We start from the raw sequence: 20,927 nt of genomic DNA, 5'->3' as shown, positions 1-20,927 counted from the left end.
TTTCGAATGTCCAAGATATCATATTTTACGGGACATGGATTTAAAAAAAGTTTTAAAATTATTTTATTACTTACTTAGGAATGCTATACATAATTGTTGGTGTCACTGTTCATAGTGTATGGTTTCTAAATAGTATCAGCGTTAGCAAAGACACAAAAATGAGCAAAATAATTCAAGCAAGATTTGGTAGTGTGGGTACTTAGTATGGTACATTCATTAAATTAATAATGAAAAATGTAAGCAAGCGAAGCGCATCTAACGAGACTATAGTACATTAAATTAAATAAACGACATAACACTCACCAAAGGGCTGTCGGATTGCACGTGATGCATTCCGCCGGAACAAGGTGGCAAACTGGGACCATTGGGGACGTTACCAGGCCCTGACTGGTGGCCCAGGCCGTCCTGGTATTCGTCCAAGATCTCCATGGCGGAGGACGGCTGGGGTTCCTTATTCTTGATCCGAATTTTGGCTGCGGTGGGTGCAAGCGACAGCCAGTCGCTTGCTGTTATTACTTCTAGCAGAGACCAACAGCAACAACTTGTCACCAAAGCAGTAATAACAATAATTAATACCATTTACTGGTGTAGTTACATTTAACAAGCCCTACAGTTTCTGTGCTATACGCTGCAACTGTGTCATTCAAGGGCACCTGCTTACTGTAGTCTTTTTCGTGTCTGAAGCCGACGGCCAAATAATTGAAAATTAAAGAATATACGTAATTTTGGGGGTACTCATATATCGTCCAAAAGTAGGTGCATAAGTACCCACCCATAAATATCACTTTTTCTCTGCACTACGACGACATATTATTAATTTGATATACGCATTTCACACTTAATTTGTACATCACTCGAGTCTCACTTTTAGTCACAACATTATTACTTTTATGTATTTTGCTGCACTCAACTGCAATCGTTCACGAAGCTCGGTTTCATTATTCCAATAAAACTATAACTTTTATTCGAGGGATTTATCACAAATTAATAAAAGTTACATAAATAACGATGACGAAACAAAGGTGGAAAGAATAACAATCACAATGACATGAACCGGCAAATCGTCGGCGAGTGTAAGCAGACAAGATATATATGTACATATACAAACACAAAATTCGCGAAGGGCTAGGACGTAAGAAGCTCACGCTATCACAGCTACGTGCGCTATGAGCCAAGCAAGCGCCGTGTGCCTTGGTGGACCCCCTCCATGCATCGGTGTAGCAGCGTGGTGGCACTGGTGGTGGCGCTAACTTGCTATATATGTTACAACGTGGAGCCAAAAGTGGCGGGGAAAGAGACGAAAGAGTATAAGCCCAGCTATGTACAGGCGCTAATACATATATGAATGAAGTGGGGCGGGCTCTCACCACTAATACTTAGACTTTAGTTGCTCGCGGTCAAGTCCGGGGAGGTGACTACCACGCTGAAGGCGGGGTTATGCGCGTTATCGAAATCCCCAGGCTTGGTATTCGTCAAGTGCATAAGATTAGGGGATAGTAGGTTCATTTGGGGCTTAGCTTGGAGCAGCTTGGAGGTCCTTGGAGTTTATCTAAGCTACTCCGTGCTTCGCCTCAAAATATGCGTTTTGCTCCGAGATCACTAGAGTAACCCTGAGCAACTTCTACAGTCGGTTATATAGTGTGAGCAAACTAGATGAAAACTACCCCTATTTGATGGAAATCCAGACTGGGCCAAAAAAATTTTTTTGTATTGATCTCAAGCCCGATAACAAACGTAACCACTTTCGGACAAAATAAGTCAGCAAAAGGTCCAAAAAATGGTAAAAATGGCCAAATCAAGTTTTTCGCTTCTATCGGAAAAGCTGTAATTCGGCCAAAAAAACGTTCTGCATGAAAAAGATGCGCAATTTCAAAACGAACAAAATGAGCCCTGGTGAGCCCAAATCGGCCTTATCGTTTTTTTGCAAATTGCGAAAAAGTGCCAATTTCACCCTGTTTTTCGGTATTTTATAACTGGCATTTTAATTAACATTTTGACTTTAAATTTTAACAGAACATGAGTTTTATGATTCTTAACAAACAAACCTACAAAATTTTAAGACGATTGGATGCAAACTTTTTGCAAACCGTCGAAGAAACTAAAAAAAGGTTCTTCCGTAAAATGGTTCTGAAAAAATTGTTAGACCACGTAGAACCATTTTTCAAAATGTTTTTCTTAATAAGATGTTAACCCAACACTGATTAAATTTTCGTATCCCTAACTTTTTCGTAAGTATCTTAAAAATATATCGGAAAACAGTGTTTTTTCGCAAAGTACCAGCGACGGCTCGCGAGGGCGCTGGGTTGAGCGCGCCACCCATTTAGGCCACGTTCACTTCCTCGCAGCGCCGTGTCAATCCAGCGCCGCCGCTGATACTTTGCGAAGAAATATTATTTTCCGATACATTTTTAGGGTATTTACGAAAAAGTTAGAAATACGAAAATTTAACCAGTGTTAGATTAACATCTTATTAAGAAAAAATATTTTGAAAAATGGTGAAATTGGCACTTTTTGGACATTTTGTTCGTCTTGAAATTGCGCATCTTTTTCATAAGGAACTTTTTTTTTGACCGATTTACAGCTTTGCCAATAGAAGCGAAAAAACTGATTTGGCCATTTTTATCATTTTTTTGGACCTTTTGTTGACTTTTTTTTTTGTCCGAAGAGAACGATACTCGAGATCTATACAAAAAAATTTTTTTTGGCCCAGTCTGGATTTCTCAGTCGAAAATCTAGTTTGCTTACACTAGTATATACATTTACGGTATTGACCATATGGGAGTTGCTTGAGGCCACTCTGGTGAGCTCAGAGCAAAACGCATGTTTTTGGGCAAAGCTTGGAGTAGCTCGAAGCTCCTCCAAGCTAAGCTCCAAACAAACTTAGTAGAATCTATTGATGCACCCACCGTGAGCATGCATTATTGAGAAATATGTACAATCAGAAGCTAATATTACCTAATTAGCATTTATTTTGAAATTCAAATAAATTATTTTTGAATCTAGACACTTGATATGTATAGTAATTTTGAAATGAAACTTCTATAGGCACGCCTTATATGGGGAGTTAACCCGTGAAACGAGCAAGCGAGCGAGCAAGCGAACGCTACCGTGCACATACAATCTGTATATATATTATCTGTACGTATAGTAAGATCAAACTAAGTTTTTGGCAATGGAAATTCAGACTAGTTCGAAAAAAATATGTAGTAGAGAATGGAACAATACCAATCGATTGTAATAAAATCGAATCAAAAATATTTTCCGCTAAGGCTTCAAAAAAATGGCAAAAATGGTAAAACACGGTTTTTAGCGTCGGAAATAAAAAATAAGCCTTAAAAAAAAAAAAAATAAAAAAAATAAAAATAGAAATAGGTGTGGCAAAAAGACAAACAAAGTAAGTTCCGGTCGATCCCAATTAGTCCAGTGGTTTCCCCGCAAAATGCAAAACACCTCGTTTTTTGAGCCAATATTCAAAAATAAATAACTCTCTTCTGCATAAACATTAAGAACTGAAATTTGGCAGAGTTGTAGCTTTAGTAGTCTTCAACAACCACACAAAGTTTCAGCAAGATCGGATCAATAGGTTTTGCAAACCGCAGCTAAATGCAAAGAAACTTTCGCAAAATAGCCTTAAAAAAAGTTGTTTTCAACGTAAGATGCAGTTTTTTGCGGGATCACATTTTTTAATACTTACTCAACAACTTACCAAAGTATCAAATTTTTTTACAGTGTGGAAATTTATTATTCGTTTCCAAAATATCGTTCTTTTTAGGAGCACTTGCAGTTTGTCCGTACTCGGTCGATAACACTGAAGTCGAACTTCAGAGAATGAACGTGGCTTATGCATCAGCGGCTACGGCGGTTCATTTCCCCTCTCGCGCCGTACCGCCGTGCGCTAAAAATACCCATTAGGTTTATCATTTTTCATGCATCTTTCACATACCAAAAAAATTTGATACTTTGTTAAATTATTGAGTAAGTATTAAAGAATACGATCCCGCAAAAAATTGCATCTTACGTTGAAAACAACTTTTTTTAAGGCTATTTTGCGAAAGTTTCTTTGCATTTAGCTGCGGTTTGCAAAAACTATTGATCCGATCTTGCTGAAACTTTGTGTGGTTGTTGAAAACTACTAAAGCTACAACTCTGCCAAATTTCAGTTCTTAATGTTTATGCAGAAGAGAGTTATTTATTTTTGAATATTGGCTCAAAAAACGAGATTTTTCGCATTTTGCGGGGAAACCACTGGACCAATCGGGATCGATTAGATCTTACTTTATTTGTCTTTTTACTACGCATACTTCCATATATATTTTTTTTAATTTTAAGACTAATTGTTCATTTCCGACGCTATAAACCGTGTTTTACCATTTTTGCCAATTTTTTGAAGCCTTAGCGGAAAATATTTTTGTTCGATTTTAGTACAATCGATTGGCCTTGTTTTATTCCCTACTACATATTTTTTCAAGCTAGTCTGAATTTCATGAAAAATTACCAACATTTTATCTAATTCGATCCCACTAGTACACGCTGCAGGCAGGGGATCTATTTGTCTGTCTCCCTTCCTCTCTTTCCCTTCCTCACGCATGCGCACAATAGTGCGCCGCAATTACTGTATCTATATGTATGATATAGCTTCTATCTCTATAGTATATATAAAGTAGATTCGTCATGGGACTTAAAGCATATGTACCTTTTTTTTATATTATAGTACTGATCAAGTGTGGGTATGTACACTTTCCTTTCCTTTATTCATAGAACATTTAAATAATCGTTTTACATAAAATGTATTCGTGGTATCATATCATTTTTACATATTATAATCACTTTTTTTTCTTGTCATTTACATTTTCATATACTTATTCACTGTTTTCTTACATTTTATCTATCTTATCACCCCGATCACGCTTGACCGGATATCGAGAACTCATCACAACTCGTTTTAATTTTTCTTTTCGTACGCATTTTATTTTCTTTTTTCATTTAAAAGTTATCCTTAATCCTAAGGGTGCGATTACATGGAGGCAGATGGATGTCCCGCAAGTTTGGGAAAACGATGCGCGGTTTTGAATTGTTAAAAAATTAATACCAACATGCAAGGCGGACTTTTCGTATTTCAAATCAAAACAGCCGCGCATCGTTTTCGCGAACCTGCGGGACGCCCATTCGCCTCCATGTAATCGCACCCATGATGTAAGAATATGAGGTGTTACGCATCCATTTTGATTGACCAATCAGGAACGCTTCCATTGCGCCGCCACGTCCGTCTGCGAATTTCAAATAGGTAATCATTGATCAATTGACGTACATGTATATTCATACGTGTGTTTATATATATATATATATATATGTCTCACTTCGAAGTGATGCGGGGATAGATTTTAGTTTCAACTTTGGCCACTTCGTTTCATTACGTACAGGCTCTTCGGCGCTGTAGTAGTCACATCTCCCTCAAATATGGCGTCGTGATGGAAGGCGCAGAACGGCACGAAAATAAGACCTCGGAACGCCACATCTTATATTCTTACATCATGATCGCACCCTTAGTCGGTGTCGTGAATTGGATTCCGGAAAAGACCATCAGAAATAATCTGAGTGCCCCGACCGGGAATCGAACCCACGACCCCTTGAGCTGAGTTGTTTCAGTGATTAGCACGCTAACCACCTGACCTAACGATGAGCTCAGTAGGTATATATACCTGGAGGAAGCATCGTATATACTGATATACTGGTTGTGAGACCGGGTGCGAGAGAGAGAGTCCGAGTTCAAGTACATCCTGTCTCTCTCGCACACGCTTCGTGATTGGTCGCCAAAAACCCGTATATATAGTAATATTAGGCTGGAGCGGGAGCGACAAAAATGTTTGAGTGAGGTTAGGAAAAAGTAAACAATAGGTACGTTGTAGTGCTTATGTATAATGTAATTGGTCATGTTTATTTTAAAAAGTATATACTTACTTACGAATTCGAATTGATCATTATGAAAAACAAAAAATTCTGGCTGAAAAGAAAATCAGGAGAATCTATACTAAAGTAATTTTATTACGAAATAAATAGTGTTCACATAATTTCATGTTGTATTTTAGTTATTTTTCGGAAACTCGTGTTTACGTATAACTTTTTTAAAGAAGTATTCATTAAGTATACCATTACGACTGTACTTATAATAAAATTCAAGGTCTTATTGTTTTCTAACTGCAAAAGTATTATAATTTTTGTCAATGTCCAATTCTATACATCTTTAGAAGGTGTTGACGTTCATTTCCCAACCTCATTCAAACATTCTTGTCCCTCCCGCTCCAGCCTGAAACTACTATATAATATATACGGGTTTTTGGCTTAGAGCATATATACCTAGAGAGAGTGGGCGGTGGCTCAGTCTACTAGGTCGTCGATTAACTCGCGGGAGACCGTGGTTTGATTCCCGGCCAGTGCGACTTTAGGGGAAAATACCTCTGTGATCTTTCACACGTGCTTTTTTACCATGCAATGCTCCTCGAGGAGGGATTAGGCGACTTTCTCGCAGCAAAAATAGCCTAATTTCCCCCCCCCCCCACCTCCCTTCTATAATGAGAAGCCTCCTATCCCTTTTCCCTTCCTTCTCCCAAGTGCAAAGTTCCCCAGAGTAATGCCCTTTTAAGGAGCTGGACGTAGAGCACTATAATATACAAAAAAAAATTGAGTGCGTTCACAGTGGTAGATTTAGTATAAAACTAGTGTCAGGGCTGAGCGTGTAACTTGAGCCATGTCGTAAATATAATTGGCATCGGGTCAAATATTATATTTACGACGTTTCATAAAAAGCAAAATCTTAAATTTGGTGATTTAACGTCACATGTCCCATCGTTGCTGTGAAAAGGGTGTGTAGACGTGCAAAAAATACTTCGACACCGGCAAAAGGATTTGACTGGGGCCATTCGGGTGTAATATTAAATATTTGTTCAAAAGTATCTTACCACTAGGCATGCATTATCTTAAAACTCGGGCTGAATTTAAACTTGATTTGATTGTTAAGACACGTAACAGAAAAAAAAAATGTTAAAGTGTGCGATCTATTTCCTACTAGTTTGAGGGCATTCGGTGTAGGTATGCGTCTTACCTTACGGGCTCCACTAGTTACGTAAATTGTAGCGCGCTCGCCAGGAATCGATATTAATGGCTTTTTGAGAGTTGATCGCGACCGGTGACCGGTCACAATACACTCAGAAACTCAGTAGTTCAATCGGGGAATCCGATAATCGTCGACTTCGACGAGATAAGTCAAAGTAACGTGGCGTCAACTTAACCTTTTATCCCATATTTAAAAAGTAAATGACGTAACAAGACCAATACACTTTCCGATTTATCGAATTCACCGATTGATCCCCTGTTGGGGGATCTGATCGCGATATTTCGATACAGCCTGATACTATTCTATAAATCTCGAAAATAGCGCTCTAATTGGTTAGTTCCAGTGATATTCGATGGAATACTTAGTTCAGAATAACTGACCAATCAAAGAGCTGCATCGAGTGATATCGGGCTGTACCGAAGTATCGCGATCAAAAGCACAGGGACGTAAGAAAAGCATTGGTTGATACGTATGTATGTGGGGAAGTATGAGGCACTACCGGCAGCCCAACTTTATTAATTAATAATGACGAAACTTCTTGGAGTAAAGCTATGAAAAAAATCTCATTTCAAATGCACAGTATTATAATCATGTATACTAAACATTGCCGTGTCAAACTGGTATTTGAAAATTCTTGTACGGCCATTTTTTTCGATTGACAATTGTAACCGCTACTTGTACTAAATTACTGTTATTATTATGTTCGTAATTTAGTTTTCTAGAAGAATCAGCAAAAACCATTCAGGACAATCAATTCAAAATAATTTTTTTTATTAATTCCTTGTTAGTATTAGAGACATACAGGGTGACGGAGTGACCTAACCTCCACCGCATGCACCGTTTTCACACTATCTGTGAAAACGTAAGTGCATAGTGCTTGTGTATGCACGTGTATATAGATGTACTAAACAGTGCTATTCTTACGTCTTTGCATATCATGTATATGCCAATTTAAATTTGGAATCGTTATGTTGTGGTAGCCCCATAGATGCAGGGTAGAGCTGCAGGACATAATTTTCTCTATAAGCTGCTATGCTTAGTCTATCCTGGGGCTCTACAATAGTAAACGATGTATCGTCATATTGCAAAATTCCTCTCTAAAATTTCTTTAGTTTTCTCAATTTTCTCAAACCTTTTTTATTCGAAGACTTTCAAGAGAAGTTTGTGATATCGCGATATATCGTTTAAGTTGGTAGAGCCTCTTGTGACAAGTTTCGATATATCGAAAAAAATAGTTTTTTGCGATATCCCATAGACCACGCATGCGGCTTAAACTAAAAAAACTAAAATCGCAAGCACAGTCTTAGGGAATATCGCACAATTTTTCAGTTTTTTCGATATATCGAAACATGTGACAAGGCTCCTTGAGTAGTTTTGGGTATCTTAAATATATGATTATAGCTCTGGTCTCAACTTCAACACAAAAACCTGACGTCGCGTTAACATTTAGATATCTGTTTGGACGTGACGTCAAGATTCATGGTTGGTGCTGCGACCGCAGCAAAACCCAGATACTTAAGGGTGCGTTCGATTCACATCGGGCGATTGCGTATTGATCTCTCATCGGTTAGTTACTCCCAAGTACAGTATATCTACAAATAATACTGGTACTTGTACATGAATATACCAGACTATATCCGATCAGCAATCGATACGTGACTGATACGCAACCGACTGATGTAAATCGAACGCAATCTTGGGTACCGCAATACCACCGTTACTACAGGATAGACCTTTTGCACAGCAGGATAGACTTCACACGGCAGCTTATGGAGAAATTCCATCCTGCATCACTCTATTGAGCATCATGTGACTGGGTTCGTATTCCGTAAGTTGTCCAGCTTACATTTACGCTTACTACAGTAGACTCCAGTTAGCGCAAGTGTCAGCAACTAGCTAGCTATTGCATGAAGTTACCCCCGGGGTGGTATTTTGTAACGTGTCTAGCTTACATTTGCCCTAGCTAGACTAGACAAACTAAACTTGACGTCATGTTACAATGCTAAAGTGAATGGTAACGTTCTATCAAAGCTAGCTAGTCTATAGTCTAGCGCTAGGCTAGCTGGTGCACAAAGTTACGGAATGCAGTCTTTGGACTTACACTGGACGTATTAGGTTATGCCACACAAGCTTATCCCCCAGATGGCGCGATCGTGCCTACGAGAATGTGGCGTCTTCAAGTGTAAGCATATATACAATGTCTACATGTATTCGTTTGTATTGGGATCGGGTTATTGAGTTATTTGGAACTCAAAATCCTAATATTGGAGTTTCAAATGTTTACCACAATGTACATGGATAGAAGGAGGCGTGGCGCTGACGTCGGAGAGCCTACTCTCGCGGAGTCTCGCAGATTCCAAAATTTAGCACCTCACGTAAAACTACATTGGTAATTGGCGCTTGAGCTTAGTTTAAATCACTATATATATATATATATATATACATGCGCACCCTATATGTATACACGTCTATTTGCGGTACACCGTACTTCCACGTGAGGTGATGCGTCGATGTCGCGCGATGCATTAACATGCGTTTTAAATGGGATTGCTTGACGTGACAATATGGATGGGCAAAATATATATCGATGTACCGAGAGTACTGATATTTTTTCACCGATATATCTACACGTTTTGCCGTTACATTTTTCCACCCATATTACGTAGATCGATAGATTTTCAACGGTATCAAAATGACATCACGAACAATATATTTTCGTCCATACAAACATTTAACTGTCAAGATTATTAAAAACAAGAAAAACGGTGGAAAAAATTACTCACTGCAAATATACACAGTGCGTTTTTTATCAGTTAATTATTTTTGTATGTGCTAATACTTGAAATTAAACCCAATTTCCGTGTGCATTTATATACACATCTATCTATGTATCGGAATATCGGTGTACTATTCCGATAACATCGATATGCTTCAGATATATCATTAATATATGGATATATTTTTTGAGTTTGCTCAAAGTAACTCATTGTACACTACACTTACACTGCCATCTATGCAACTCAACTACTCTATGTCTTTAAACGAATTTCGATACTTTCGACTGTATATGTGATAGTCTCCCAGTGTCCGGACATTGTTGAGACTATCATTTTTGTCAATACACTGACACTGCCATCTATGAATCTTGGGTGCTCCAACTATCTAAACAAATTTCGATACTATCGACTATATACGCGATACTCTTGCAGTGCCGACCCATCATTGAGACTATTAATTGTGTCGAGTCACTGTTGCGTCGTGTCGCGATACTCTCGCAGTGTCGAGACACTATTGACACTATCGTTTTTGTCGAGTCACTGTTGCGTCGTGTCGCGATACTCTCGCAGTGTCGAGACACTATTGACACTATCGTTTTTGTCGAGTCACTGTTGCGTCGTGTCGCGACAATTTAACTCATTCATTGATAAAATAAAATCGCGACACGACTCAACAGCTACACGACAAAAACGATAGTGTCAATAGTGTCTCGACACTGCAAGAGTATCGCGACACGACTCAACAGCTACAAGACAAAAACGATAGTGTCAATAGTGTCTCGACACTGCAAGAGTATCGCGACACGACGCAACAGTGACTCGACAAAAACGATAGTGTCAATAGTGTCTCGACACTGCGAGAGTATCGCGACACGACGCAACAGTGACTCGACACAATTAATAGTCTCAATGATGGGTCGGCACTGCAAGAGTATCGCGTATATAGTCGATAGTATCGAAATTTGTTTAGATAGTTGGAGCACCCAAGATTCATAGATGGCAGTGTCAGTGTATTGACAAAAATGATAGTCTCAACAATGTCCGGACACTGGGAGACTATCACATATACAGTCGAAAGTATCGAAATTCGTTTAAAGACATAGAGTAGTTGAGTTGCATAGATGGCAGTGTAAGTGTAGTGTACAATGAGTTACTTTGAGCAAACTCAAAAAATATATCCATATATTAATGATATATCTGAAGCATATCGATGTTATCGGAATAGTACACCGATATTCCGATACATAGATAGATGTGTATATAAATGCACACGGAAATTGGGTTTAATTTCAAGTATTAGCACATACAAAAATAATTAACTGATAAAAAACGCACTGTGTATATTTGCAGTGAGTAATTTTTTCCACCGTTTTTCTTGTTTTTAATAATCTTGACAGTTAAATGTTTGTATGGACGAAAATATATTGTTCGTGATGTCATTTTGATACCGTTGAAAATCTATCGATCTACGTAATATGGGTGGAAAAATGTAACGGCAAAACGTGTAGATATATCGGTGAAAAAATATCAGTACTCTCGGTACATCGATATATATTTTGCCCATCCATATTGTCACGTCAAGCAATCCCATTTAAAACGCATGTTAATGCATCGCGCGACATCGACGCATCACCTCACGTGGAAGTACGGTGTACCGCAAATAGACGTGTATACATATAGGGTGCGCATGTATATATATATATATATATATATAGTGATTTAAACTAAGCTCAAGCGCCAATTACCAATGTAGTTTTACGTGAGGTGCTAAATTTTGGAATCTGCGAGACTCCGCGAGAGTAGGCTCTCCGACGTCAGCGCCACGCCTCCTTCTATCCATGTACATTGTGGTAAACATTTGAAACTCCAATATTAGGATTTTGAGTTCCAAATAACTCAATAACCCGATCCCAATACAAACGAATACATGTAGACATTGTATATATGCTTACACTTGAAGACGCCACATTCTCGTAGGCACGATCGCGCCATCTGGGGGATAAGCTTGTGTGGCATAACCTAATACGTCCAGTGTAAGTCCAAAGACTGCATTCCGTAACTTTGTGCACCAGCTAGCCTAGCGCTAGACTATAGACTAGCTAGCTTTGATAGAACGTTACCATTCACTTTAGCATTGTAACATGACGTCAAGTTTAGTTTGTCTAGTCTAGCTAGGGCAAATGTAAGCTAGACACGTTACAAAATACCACCCCGGGGGTAACTTCATGCAATAGCTAGCTAGTTGCTGACACTTGCGCTAACTGGAGTCTACTGTAGTAAGCGTAAATGTAAGCTGGACAACTTACGGAATACGAACCCAGTCACATGATGCTCAATAGAGTGATGCAGGATGGAATTTCTCCATAAGCTGCCGTGTGAAGTCTATCCTGCTGTGCAAAAGGTCTATCCTGTAGTAACGGTGGTATTGCGGTACCCAAGATTGCGTTCGATTTACATCAGTCGGTTGCGTATCAGTCACGTATCGATTGCTGATCGGATATAGTCTGGTATATTCATGTACAAGTACCAGTATTATTTGTAGATATACTGTACTTGGGAGTAACTAACCGATGAGAGATCAATACGCAATCGCCCGATGTGAATCGAACGCACCCTTAAGTATCTGGGTTTTGCTGCGGTCGCAGCACCAACCATGAATCTTGACGTCACGTCCAAACAGATATCTAAATGTTAACGCGACGTCAGGTTTTTGTGTTGAAGTTGAGACCAGAGCTATAATCATATATTTAAGATACCCAAAACTACTCAAGGAGCCTTGTCACATGTTTCGATATATCGAAAAAACTGAAAAATTATGCGATATTCCCTAAGACTGTGCTTGCGATTTTAGTTTTTTTAGTTTAAGCCGCATGCGTGGTCTATGGGATATCGCAAAAAACTATTTTTTTCGATATATCGAAACTTGTCACAAGAGGCTCTACCAACTTAAACGATATATCGCGATATCACAAACTTCTCTTGAAAGTCTTCGAATAAAAAAGGTTTGAGAAAATTGAGAAAACTAAAGAAATTTTAGAGAGGAATTTTGCAATATGACGATACATCGTTTACTATTGTAGAGCCCCAGGATAGACTAAGCATAGCAGCTTATAGAGAAAATTATGTCCTGCAGCTCTACCCTGCATCTATGGGGCTACCACAACATAACGATTCCAAATTTAAATTGGCATATACATGATATGCAAAGACGTAAGAATAGCACTGTTTAGTACATCTATATACACGTGCATACACAAGCACTATGCACTTACGTTTTCACAGATAGTGTGAAAACGGTGCATGCGGTGGAGGTTAGGTCACTCCGTCACCCTGTATGTCTCTAATACTAACAAGGAATTAATAAAAAAAATTATTTTGAATTGATTGTCCTGAATGGTTTTTGCTGATTCTTCTAGAAAACTAAATTACGAACATAATAATAACAGTAATTTAGTACAAGTAGCGGTTACAATTGTCAATCGAAAAAAATGGCCGTACAAGAATTTTCAAATACCAGTTTGACACGGCAATGTTTAGTATACATGATTATAATACTGTGCATTTGAAATGAGATTTTTTTCATAGCTTTACTCCAAGAAGTTTCGTCATTATTAATTAATAAAGTTGGGCTGCCGGTAGTGCCTCATACTTCCCCACATACATACGTATCAACCAATGCTTTTCTTACGTCCCTGTGCTTTTGATCGCGATACTTCGGTACAGCCCGATATCACTCGATGCAGCTCTTTGATTGGTCAGTTATTCTGAACTAAGTATTCCATCGAATATCACTGGAACTAACCAATTAGAGCGCTATTTTCGAGATTTATAGAATAGTATCAGGCTGTATCGAAATATCGCGATCAGATCCCCCAACAGGGGATCAATCGGTGAATTCGATAAATCGGAAAGTGTATTGGTCTTGTTACGTCATTTACTTTTTAAATATGGGATAAAAGGTTAAGTTGACGCCACGTTACTTTGACTTATCTCGTCGAAGTCGACGATTATCGGATTCCCCGATTGAACTACTGAGTTTCTGAGTGTATTGTGACCGGTCACCGGTCGCGATCAACTCTCAAAAAGCCATTAATATCGATTCCTGGCGAGCGCGCTACAATTTACTTAACTAGTGGAGCCCGTAAGGTAAGACGCATACCTACACCGAATGCCCTCAAACTAGTAGGAAATAGATCGCACACTTTAACATTTTTTTTTTCTGTTACGTGTCTTAACAATCAAATCAAGTTTAAATTCAGCCCGAGTTTTAAGATAATGCATGCCTAGTGGTAAGATACTTTTGAACAAATATTTAATATTACACCCGAATGGCCCCAGTCAAATCCTTTTGCCGGTGTCGAAGTATTTTTTGCACGTCTACACACCCTTTTCACAGCAACGATGGGACATGTGACGTTAAATCACCAAATTTAAGATTTTGCTTTTTATGAAACGTCGTAAATATAATATTTGACCCGATGCCAATTATATTTACGACATGGCTCAAGTTACACGCTCAGCCCTGACACTAGTTTTATACCTAGAGGCAGCATCGTATATACTGGTTGCATGACCAAGTGCGAGAGAGAGTGAGTCCGAGTTCTAGTATATCCTGTCTCTCTCGCACCTCGCACATGCTTCTCAAACATTTTTGTCGCTTCCGCTCCAGCCTGATTTTATTATATATATTGATTTTTGGCGACCAATCACGAAGCATGTATGAGAGAGACAACATGTTCTGGAACTCGGACTCTCTCTCGCACCCAGGGATGGGCGTGTCATTAATGTCACGTCGTAAATTCAATTTATAACATGTCATGTATTATGTTTACGATACGTCAAAAAATGAGTTTATTACATTTAGTGAATTTACGACACGTATAGTGAAAATACTATTTTTTCTAAATGGCGAACAAATTAATTTTGAGAAAATTACAAAAACGCTTCCTGGTTGACGTATAAATGTGATAATAAATATTTATTTTAAAATATCTCACCTTTCTGGATTCATTATCCTAAAATCTGGGTACAATTTTAACTTTACTAACAGACGTAGCAGAAAAAAAACGTTGTATTGAAAGTGTATGATCGATTTTAGACTTCTTTTAAAAGCAACTATAAATTTTAAATTAGTACACGAGCATATACGTATGTTTTATTGAGTTTTCATAACCAAAAACTCACTTTTGTGAAACCCGTGTCATTTATTACATAAATGACATAAATTACATAAAATACGTAAATTACACATGACGTGTCATAAATATCTTCTGACCAGATTTACCCATCCGTGAATTTTCCGTGAAATCGTAGCGCACGCTCTTCACGCCCTCCAACCCCAATTCAATTAAATAATATATCTTTCAGACACTTAACGCCATGTAGCAGTATGCAGGGATAACTACGATTTTCTACCATCTATGTTAGCACTGCAGAATTTATGATTTTCAGTGCCCGTTGCCAACCTCAAGTCAGAAAATCACTATTTGGTTTTTGTGCAAATAGTCGCCGACCCCGAATTGGAAGCATCGTTAATATCTTGCTTAGTGCTTGTTTTACCGCTTACAGTTTGTACCGTCTGCAGGAGATTTCGCCGCTGTCATCGAGCCCCAGGACTCAGGACATCGTTATTGAAACTTAAGTCTCTCTTATATTTTTTGCCTTCTATCTTCATCTTTACTCATAGAATCGACATTCTCTTACACCTCTCTTCGCCTAATCAGTCCATCACCCACGCTTCATCAGCTTCCGCATTCGCCACTAACTGCATTTGCGTACTCGTGCTACATCTCAACATCCTCTGCAACAAACCGTCAATTCATTCGCTGATCCGTCAATCTCTTATTCATACTCACATACATCATAACCCTTTCATCTCTTATTCATGCTGTCCCCCTTTTCCTAAAATCAATCCTTCTTCCCTCGAAACCGCTTTTGTCATCATCACACTAGCTCGTCATTTTTTCCTTCCCTGCACGCCCCCCCCCCTGTCACCTCGACACCGTTCGCTTGCTCTACATTATCTCTCTCTCTCCCCATCGTCCAACCTTCCATCGACCTCAACTTCATCGACCACCACCCAACTTCACGATCTTTCTCGAGCACGTCACTAACCACCTTATCAGTCATCCCATCTGTCATACGAGTCATCATCGCTGATCTCGCATCTCTGTATGCACGTAGCATCATCTTAACATCGTCTTCGCTCCATCCATCCGTATTTAACCTTGTCACTACATATCGTACATATCATACATCTATTACACCTTATTCAGTGCACATTGTCATCCCGTCATCATCACTCCATATCTCGTTCCCTTCATTCCGATTCTCGTTCCGGAATCAGGGTCCCCACCCGAACACGCTACTCACAACAACCGTCATCGCAACTACCACAGGTGGTAGTCAATTTTGACTTCCGGGCGTCGGCCCGCTTTCACCAGCTTCGCGCTGACTCGTGCGACCGTGCAGGGCCCGCCGGTTCGCAGAGGAGATCACTCCTCACTCACTCGTCTCGCATTCACACACTGGGAGTCGTTACCACCAGCCACCAGGTCCTCCCGCACACACTTACACATTCACGCATCAACACAACACACGCTTACCACCGTTCCAGTTGTCAGTGTTATTGTTAGTTTAATCTGTTCTTCAATTGTATGCACCCCAAGTTGATTTAATAAATCTGGGTTTTTTATGCCATAGGCTTTTTCCCATTAATTAGTTGTTCTTAATTGTGTTAACCTTCCTCTCCTTTTAATTCTGCTTAAATTTAATCACTATTTGTTTTTTTTGTATTATTTTTTTTTAATTTAACTTAAACAAACCCTCTATGCAGTACAAGCCCCCCCCCTTATATCTATATCTCACTCTTTTGAATTTGGACCAGGCAATCCATGTTGGATCGGCTGTGTCTCCACGCAACACTTATCATTAAGGCATCTCTAAAACCGATATCGTAAAGTTAACTTTAAAAAGATATTATATTGACAACATTAATTACGATATCTCATAAATGATGATTGTTTGATGACATTTTGTAGATGCCTTTTGAATGTCATACAAAGTTAACTTTAAATTAACTTTTCCATGATAACAGTTTCTGAAATATCTATGAGGCGCCGCCAAGATATCCATTAAAGTTATCTACTAAAGCGACACTGTCGTTGTCTCCTGAGTGTTTTCTGGGAATACACCGGCTGTACCGGAATTGATTTTTTCTGAGTGGCTTCCTCACCCAGAGGACTGATTATCCTGGCGAATGCAGAACGGAAATACGGAATCCCCAACACCCTTAACATCCCCATCCCGTCCTCAGTCCCTAAAATGTTGAGTGCCCAGAGAAGGACGTAGTAGTGAACTATAATATAAAAAAAAACTATAAATGGTGGTGTTCGCTACAGTGTTAACAGGTTGGCACCGCTATTGGAACTTTCCGTTGGAAAAGTTCCGAAGCCAATCAGAGCAGAGCTACAGCAGGAGTGTAGGGGAAGACTTATTTCCCCTATGAATAATAACGCAAGCACCTATCCTTACTGGCTGCTTCAATCATTTGTGATTAATAAAATAATAACGTAAGCACCTATCCCCACACAACCCAGGGTACTTACTGGTCGCTTTAATTAGTTATGATGAATAAAATAATAACGCAAGCGCCTATTTCCACACATAACCTGGGGCACTTACTGGTCTCCTTGATTATTTATAATAGGTAAAATAATAATGCAAGCGCAAATTATTGGTGCTTGGATTATTTTAGATATTATAAATAATCAAAGCGATGAGTAATTGCCCCAGGCTGTGTAAGGATAGGCGCTTGATTAATTTTGAAAAAAAAACCACATATATATATATGTATATATAACACCAGGTTCGTTTCAATCTAAGAAATATGATACATAGAGTAAAGAAGGGTACCGTCATCTGGTCTCGGAGGTAGAGAGAGAAAGTAGACAACGGTTGTCTTCCATCTCTTTCTCGCGGACTCTGGCGGCTGTCTGCTCTCTTAGCCTGTCCCCTTCCACCCTTCCAGTCCTTCCACCACTCTTCCTTCACCGAAAAACAACCGCGTTCAGCTAAGTCAGTCATAGCCATAAACATATAAAAAAATAGACTGCTTTGCTTGTTCTTATGTACGGCGCTGAAGCATAATTAGAAGGAGACACAACATCGAACGTGGATATCTGTCTCACTCTCGATACCCACGTTCAATGTTGTGTCTTTTTCTACTTGTACTTCAGCGCCGTACATAAGAACGAGCAGTCTACACATCTTATATGTCTATGGGTTTGGTCCAGTTCAATTACCAAAGTATACCCATATATAGTGTATATATATAGGTCTTGCTTTTATATCTTTTATGAGGTCAGAATCTTATTTAAAAAAAATTTATATACATGTACATGGGTGTATTTTGCTAAGAAAACCGGACCACGGTGCAAGATAAGACAGATGGTACGAAGTACCACCTCTATGCTTTGTGCGGTCTATCGCAATTTTGTAGTAGTACCAAGCTCTCCACCTGGTGGATTAGTGTTAAAAAGGTAGTATATATATACTCTTATGAGCCTCAGGCACGAAGCAAGAAGGTGTAGATGGTGCGCTCCAACCTTTGGCTGGCCTTGGGCGATCGGTCCGTAACCTGGCTAGGTGCTGATGCATGAGGTCTCCTTCACTATTTTCTTGCAGTAGATTTAAGTTCTGGGCAGCTTATTCTTGGAGATTATGTCTAGGTATTTTCTCCTTGAGTATGATGTCCAGGTACCTGGTGAAATTCTTCACAGGACCACGATCATTCACTTGGCTGATACTAATTATTCACAATAACACTGAGGTACTCGCCTTAGGGTTATATAGGGGGGCATCTTGAACACTTTTATTCACGTGGAGCACCTCGCCGTAGGCAACTGTCAGAATTAGACTAGCCTGAAGGGGACCTTTTGAGCACCTTTTATAGACCGAAAGACGTGCAGAGTCACCTTGGCATCTCCTTCCGAGAATCCAGTACGGGTTAGGACTAGTTCTGACTCGTCAAAAGCCAATCCGTTCGTATTATGGAGGTGAGCTCGAACAGGATGGAACAGGTCGATTAATTGAGTCTTGAGGTTTGCGGCAGGTCAGGTCCAGTTTGTTCCTGAAACATATGAAATTTGCTTCCCACTTCCCACACTTCCAGAAGTGTCAGAAAACTCAGAAATCTTTATTACCGATTTTGTTTTATTACTTCCATATTTACTCGCGAGATGGCGCTATTACTGTTCTTTAAAAAGTGGAAAAACTGGAAATGGAATCGATTCCATTAGGCCTACGCAGTCAAATTGACATAAGGTGCACAGTGCACAGTGCACAAGAATAACATTGGTTGGTATACCTATATACACAATGCACAGCGCGCTGTGCTTTGTGCTTTTACGTTTTTACATATATAGATATACCAACCAATGTTATTCTTGTGCACTGTGCACTGTGCACCTTATGTCAATTTGACTGCGTAGTGCGTAGGCCCTTAGAACACATACATATTGAAACGGTTACGTATATACACACACACATATATAGATGCATTCAACATATATATAAATATATATACTACCTTTTCGACACTGAATCACTGATCCATCTGGTGAAAAATTTGGTACTGCTACAAAATTGTAACTCGGCAGAGGTGGTACTTCGTACCTTCTGTCTTATCTTACACCGTGAACCGGACCGAACCAAAAGGGGCTTGAACAAATCTACCGTATCCTGAGGTAAGTAAGTATTCGTACTTACAAGAATACTCATTGTTGAAAACTAAGATTCTACAACAAATTGTACCATTGGCCTTTAATTTTAGCGTCACTTGCTACAAAAACTGATAACATGCGTATAGTAATATAATTATGTATGTGTAACAAATTAATGTGCAGGTTAAGCGTATTAAGGTTGAATTTGAAGAAAAAAAACTTGACGTGCTTGGTGCCAGCTACTTGGCTGTTGCAAATTTCCTTAATATGCTTATTCTACCCTTAGTTGTATTTGTTGTATGACTTACATTGAAATAATTAACAACATCTTAAATGGTTTATCTATAATACGTTTACTTCAGGAAAGTTTTAAATTTTTTTTCATTGCTTACAAACTTTTTTGTATTGCTATAAATACATATAATTTTTACACTTTCAGAAATTGTGTCTTTAGAATATCTACAATGTCAGATCAATATTTGGGTTGTACTGTCTCTGTTAAGTGCATCGAAAATTTAGGCAGCTATCAAGGCCAAATTATTGCCTTGAATGACCAGAGTGTAACGTTAGCTAAAGCCTTTTGCAATGGTGTGCCTAACACTTCTTCCCAAGTAACTCTAAGGTAAATGTCCACATTATACATTCAGATATATAACAACATTTTACTGCGATTAGCTTGCACTGGATTTTTTATTTTTTCTTCTGTCTTTGCTTAGTAGATCTAATTTTAAGTTAGGAGCGCAAGTATTGTATAGAATTATGAAATGAATTATTTTGAATCTTTTTCAGAGCAAAAGATATCTTTAAAATTGATATAGTATCCTTAGTGGATGTGTCTCAAAAAGATGACCTACCACAAAGCAGAGTCACTGTTAAGAGACCAATTGCTAAAAGGGCTGGGAGGTCAGTCTCAGAATGCTCTTTCCCAATTAATCAACTGCAAAATTTTCAAACTTTATCAAGTTTCAAGAAATTACCACTAGAAACACTGCCTTATTTAGATACGTCATGTACAAATGGAAAAGTTAGTACAGGTACGCCTACCTTTTTCTACACTCATTCTTTTTGTACTATCATTGGAAAAGTTATTGATGTTGTTCCAAATTCGACAGGTCTACCTAAGACTACTCGTAAAAAAATGAGTGATCGGGATGAGCAAGCCTTTGGTACACCAATAGATCAGAGTCTCAATCAAGATTTTGATTTTGAAAAAAATCTCGCTTTATTTAATAAAGAGGTTTGTAATATTACGCCTGTAAAACAAGTAATAAAATTAGTAATAGTGTTTCTTTTGGTGGTAGTTATTTTTTCTTTATT

General features: G+C 38.7%; 2 protein-coding genes across 2 annotated transcripts in view; one reads left to right on the top strand and one right to left on the bottom strand.

Moving 5' to 3' along the window:
• Positions 1-1,149, bottom strand: part of retn (retained) — a 235,773-nt gene extending 234,624 nt beyond the window's left edge. Inside the window, exon 1 of the mRNA XM_089589952.1 lies at positions 304-1,149. Coding sequence (XP_089446078.1) covers positions 304-579 — 276 coding nt within the window. The 5' untranslated portion in view covers positions 580-1,149. The remainder of the gene's footprint in view (positions 1-303) is intronic.
• An 18,306-nt stretch (positions 1,150-19,455) lies between these two features.
• Positions 19,456-20,927, top strand: part of Edc3 (enhancer of mRNA-decapping protein 3) — a 47,101-nt gene continuing 45,629 nt past the window's right edge. The window contains exons 1-4 of the mRNA XM_014357471.2: positions 19,456-19,634; positions 20,050-20,232; positions 20,400-20,644; positions 20,723-20,847. Of these exons, the coding sequence (XP_014212957.2) occupies positions 20,075-20,232; positions 20,400-20,644; positions 20,723-20,847 (528 nt within the window). The 5' untranslated portion in view covers positions 19,456-19,634; positions 20,050-20,074. The remainder of the gene's footprint in view (positions 19,635-20,049; positions 20,233-20,399; positions 20,645-20,722; positions 20,848-20,927) is intronic.

The sequence above is a fragment of the Copidosoma floridanum genome, unplaced genomic scaffold (genome assembly GCF_036245765.1).
Source record: "Copidosoma floridanum isolate Cflo_tuat_1 unplaced genomic scaffold, Cflo_Japanese_pri ptg000011l, whole genome shotgun sequence".
In the NCBI taxonomy this organism is placed as follows: Eukaryota; Metazoa; Arthropoda; class Insecta; order Hymenoptera; family Encyrtidae; genus Copidosoma; species Copidosoma floridanum.
This window is presented reverse-complemented; position numbering and strand designations above follow the sequence as displayed.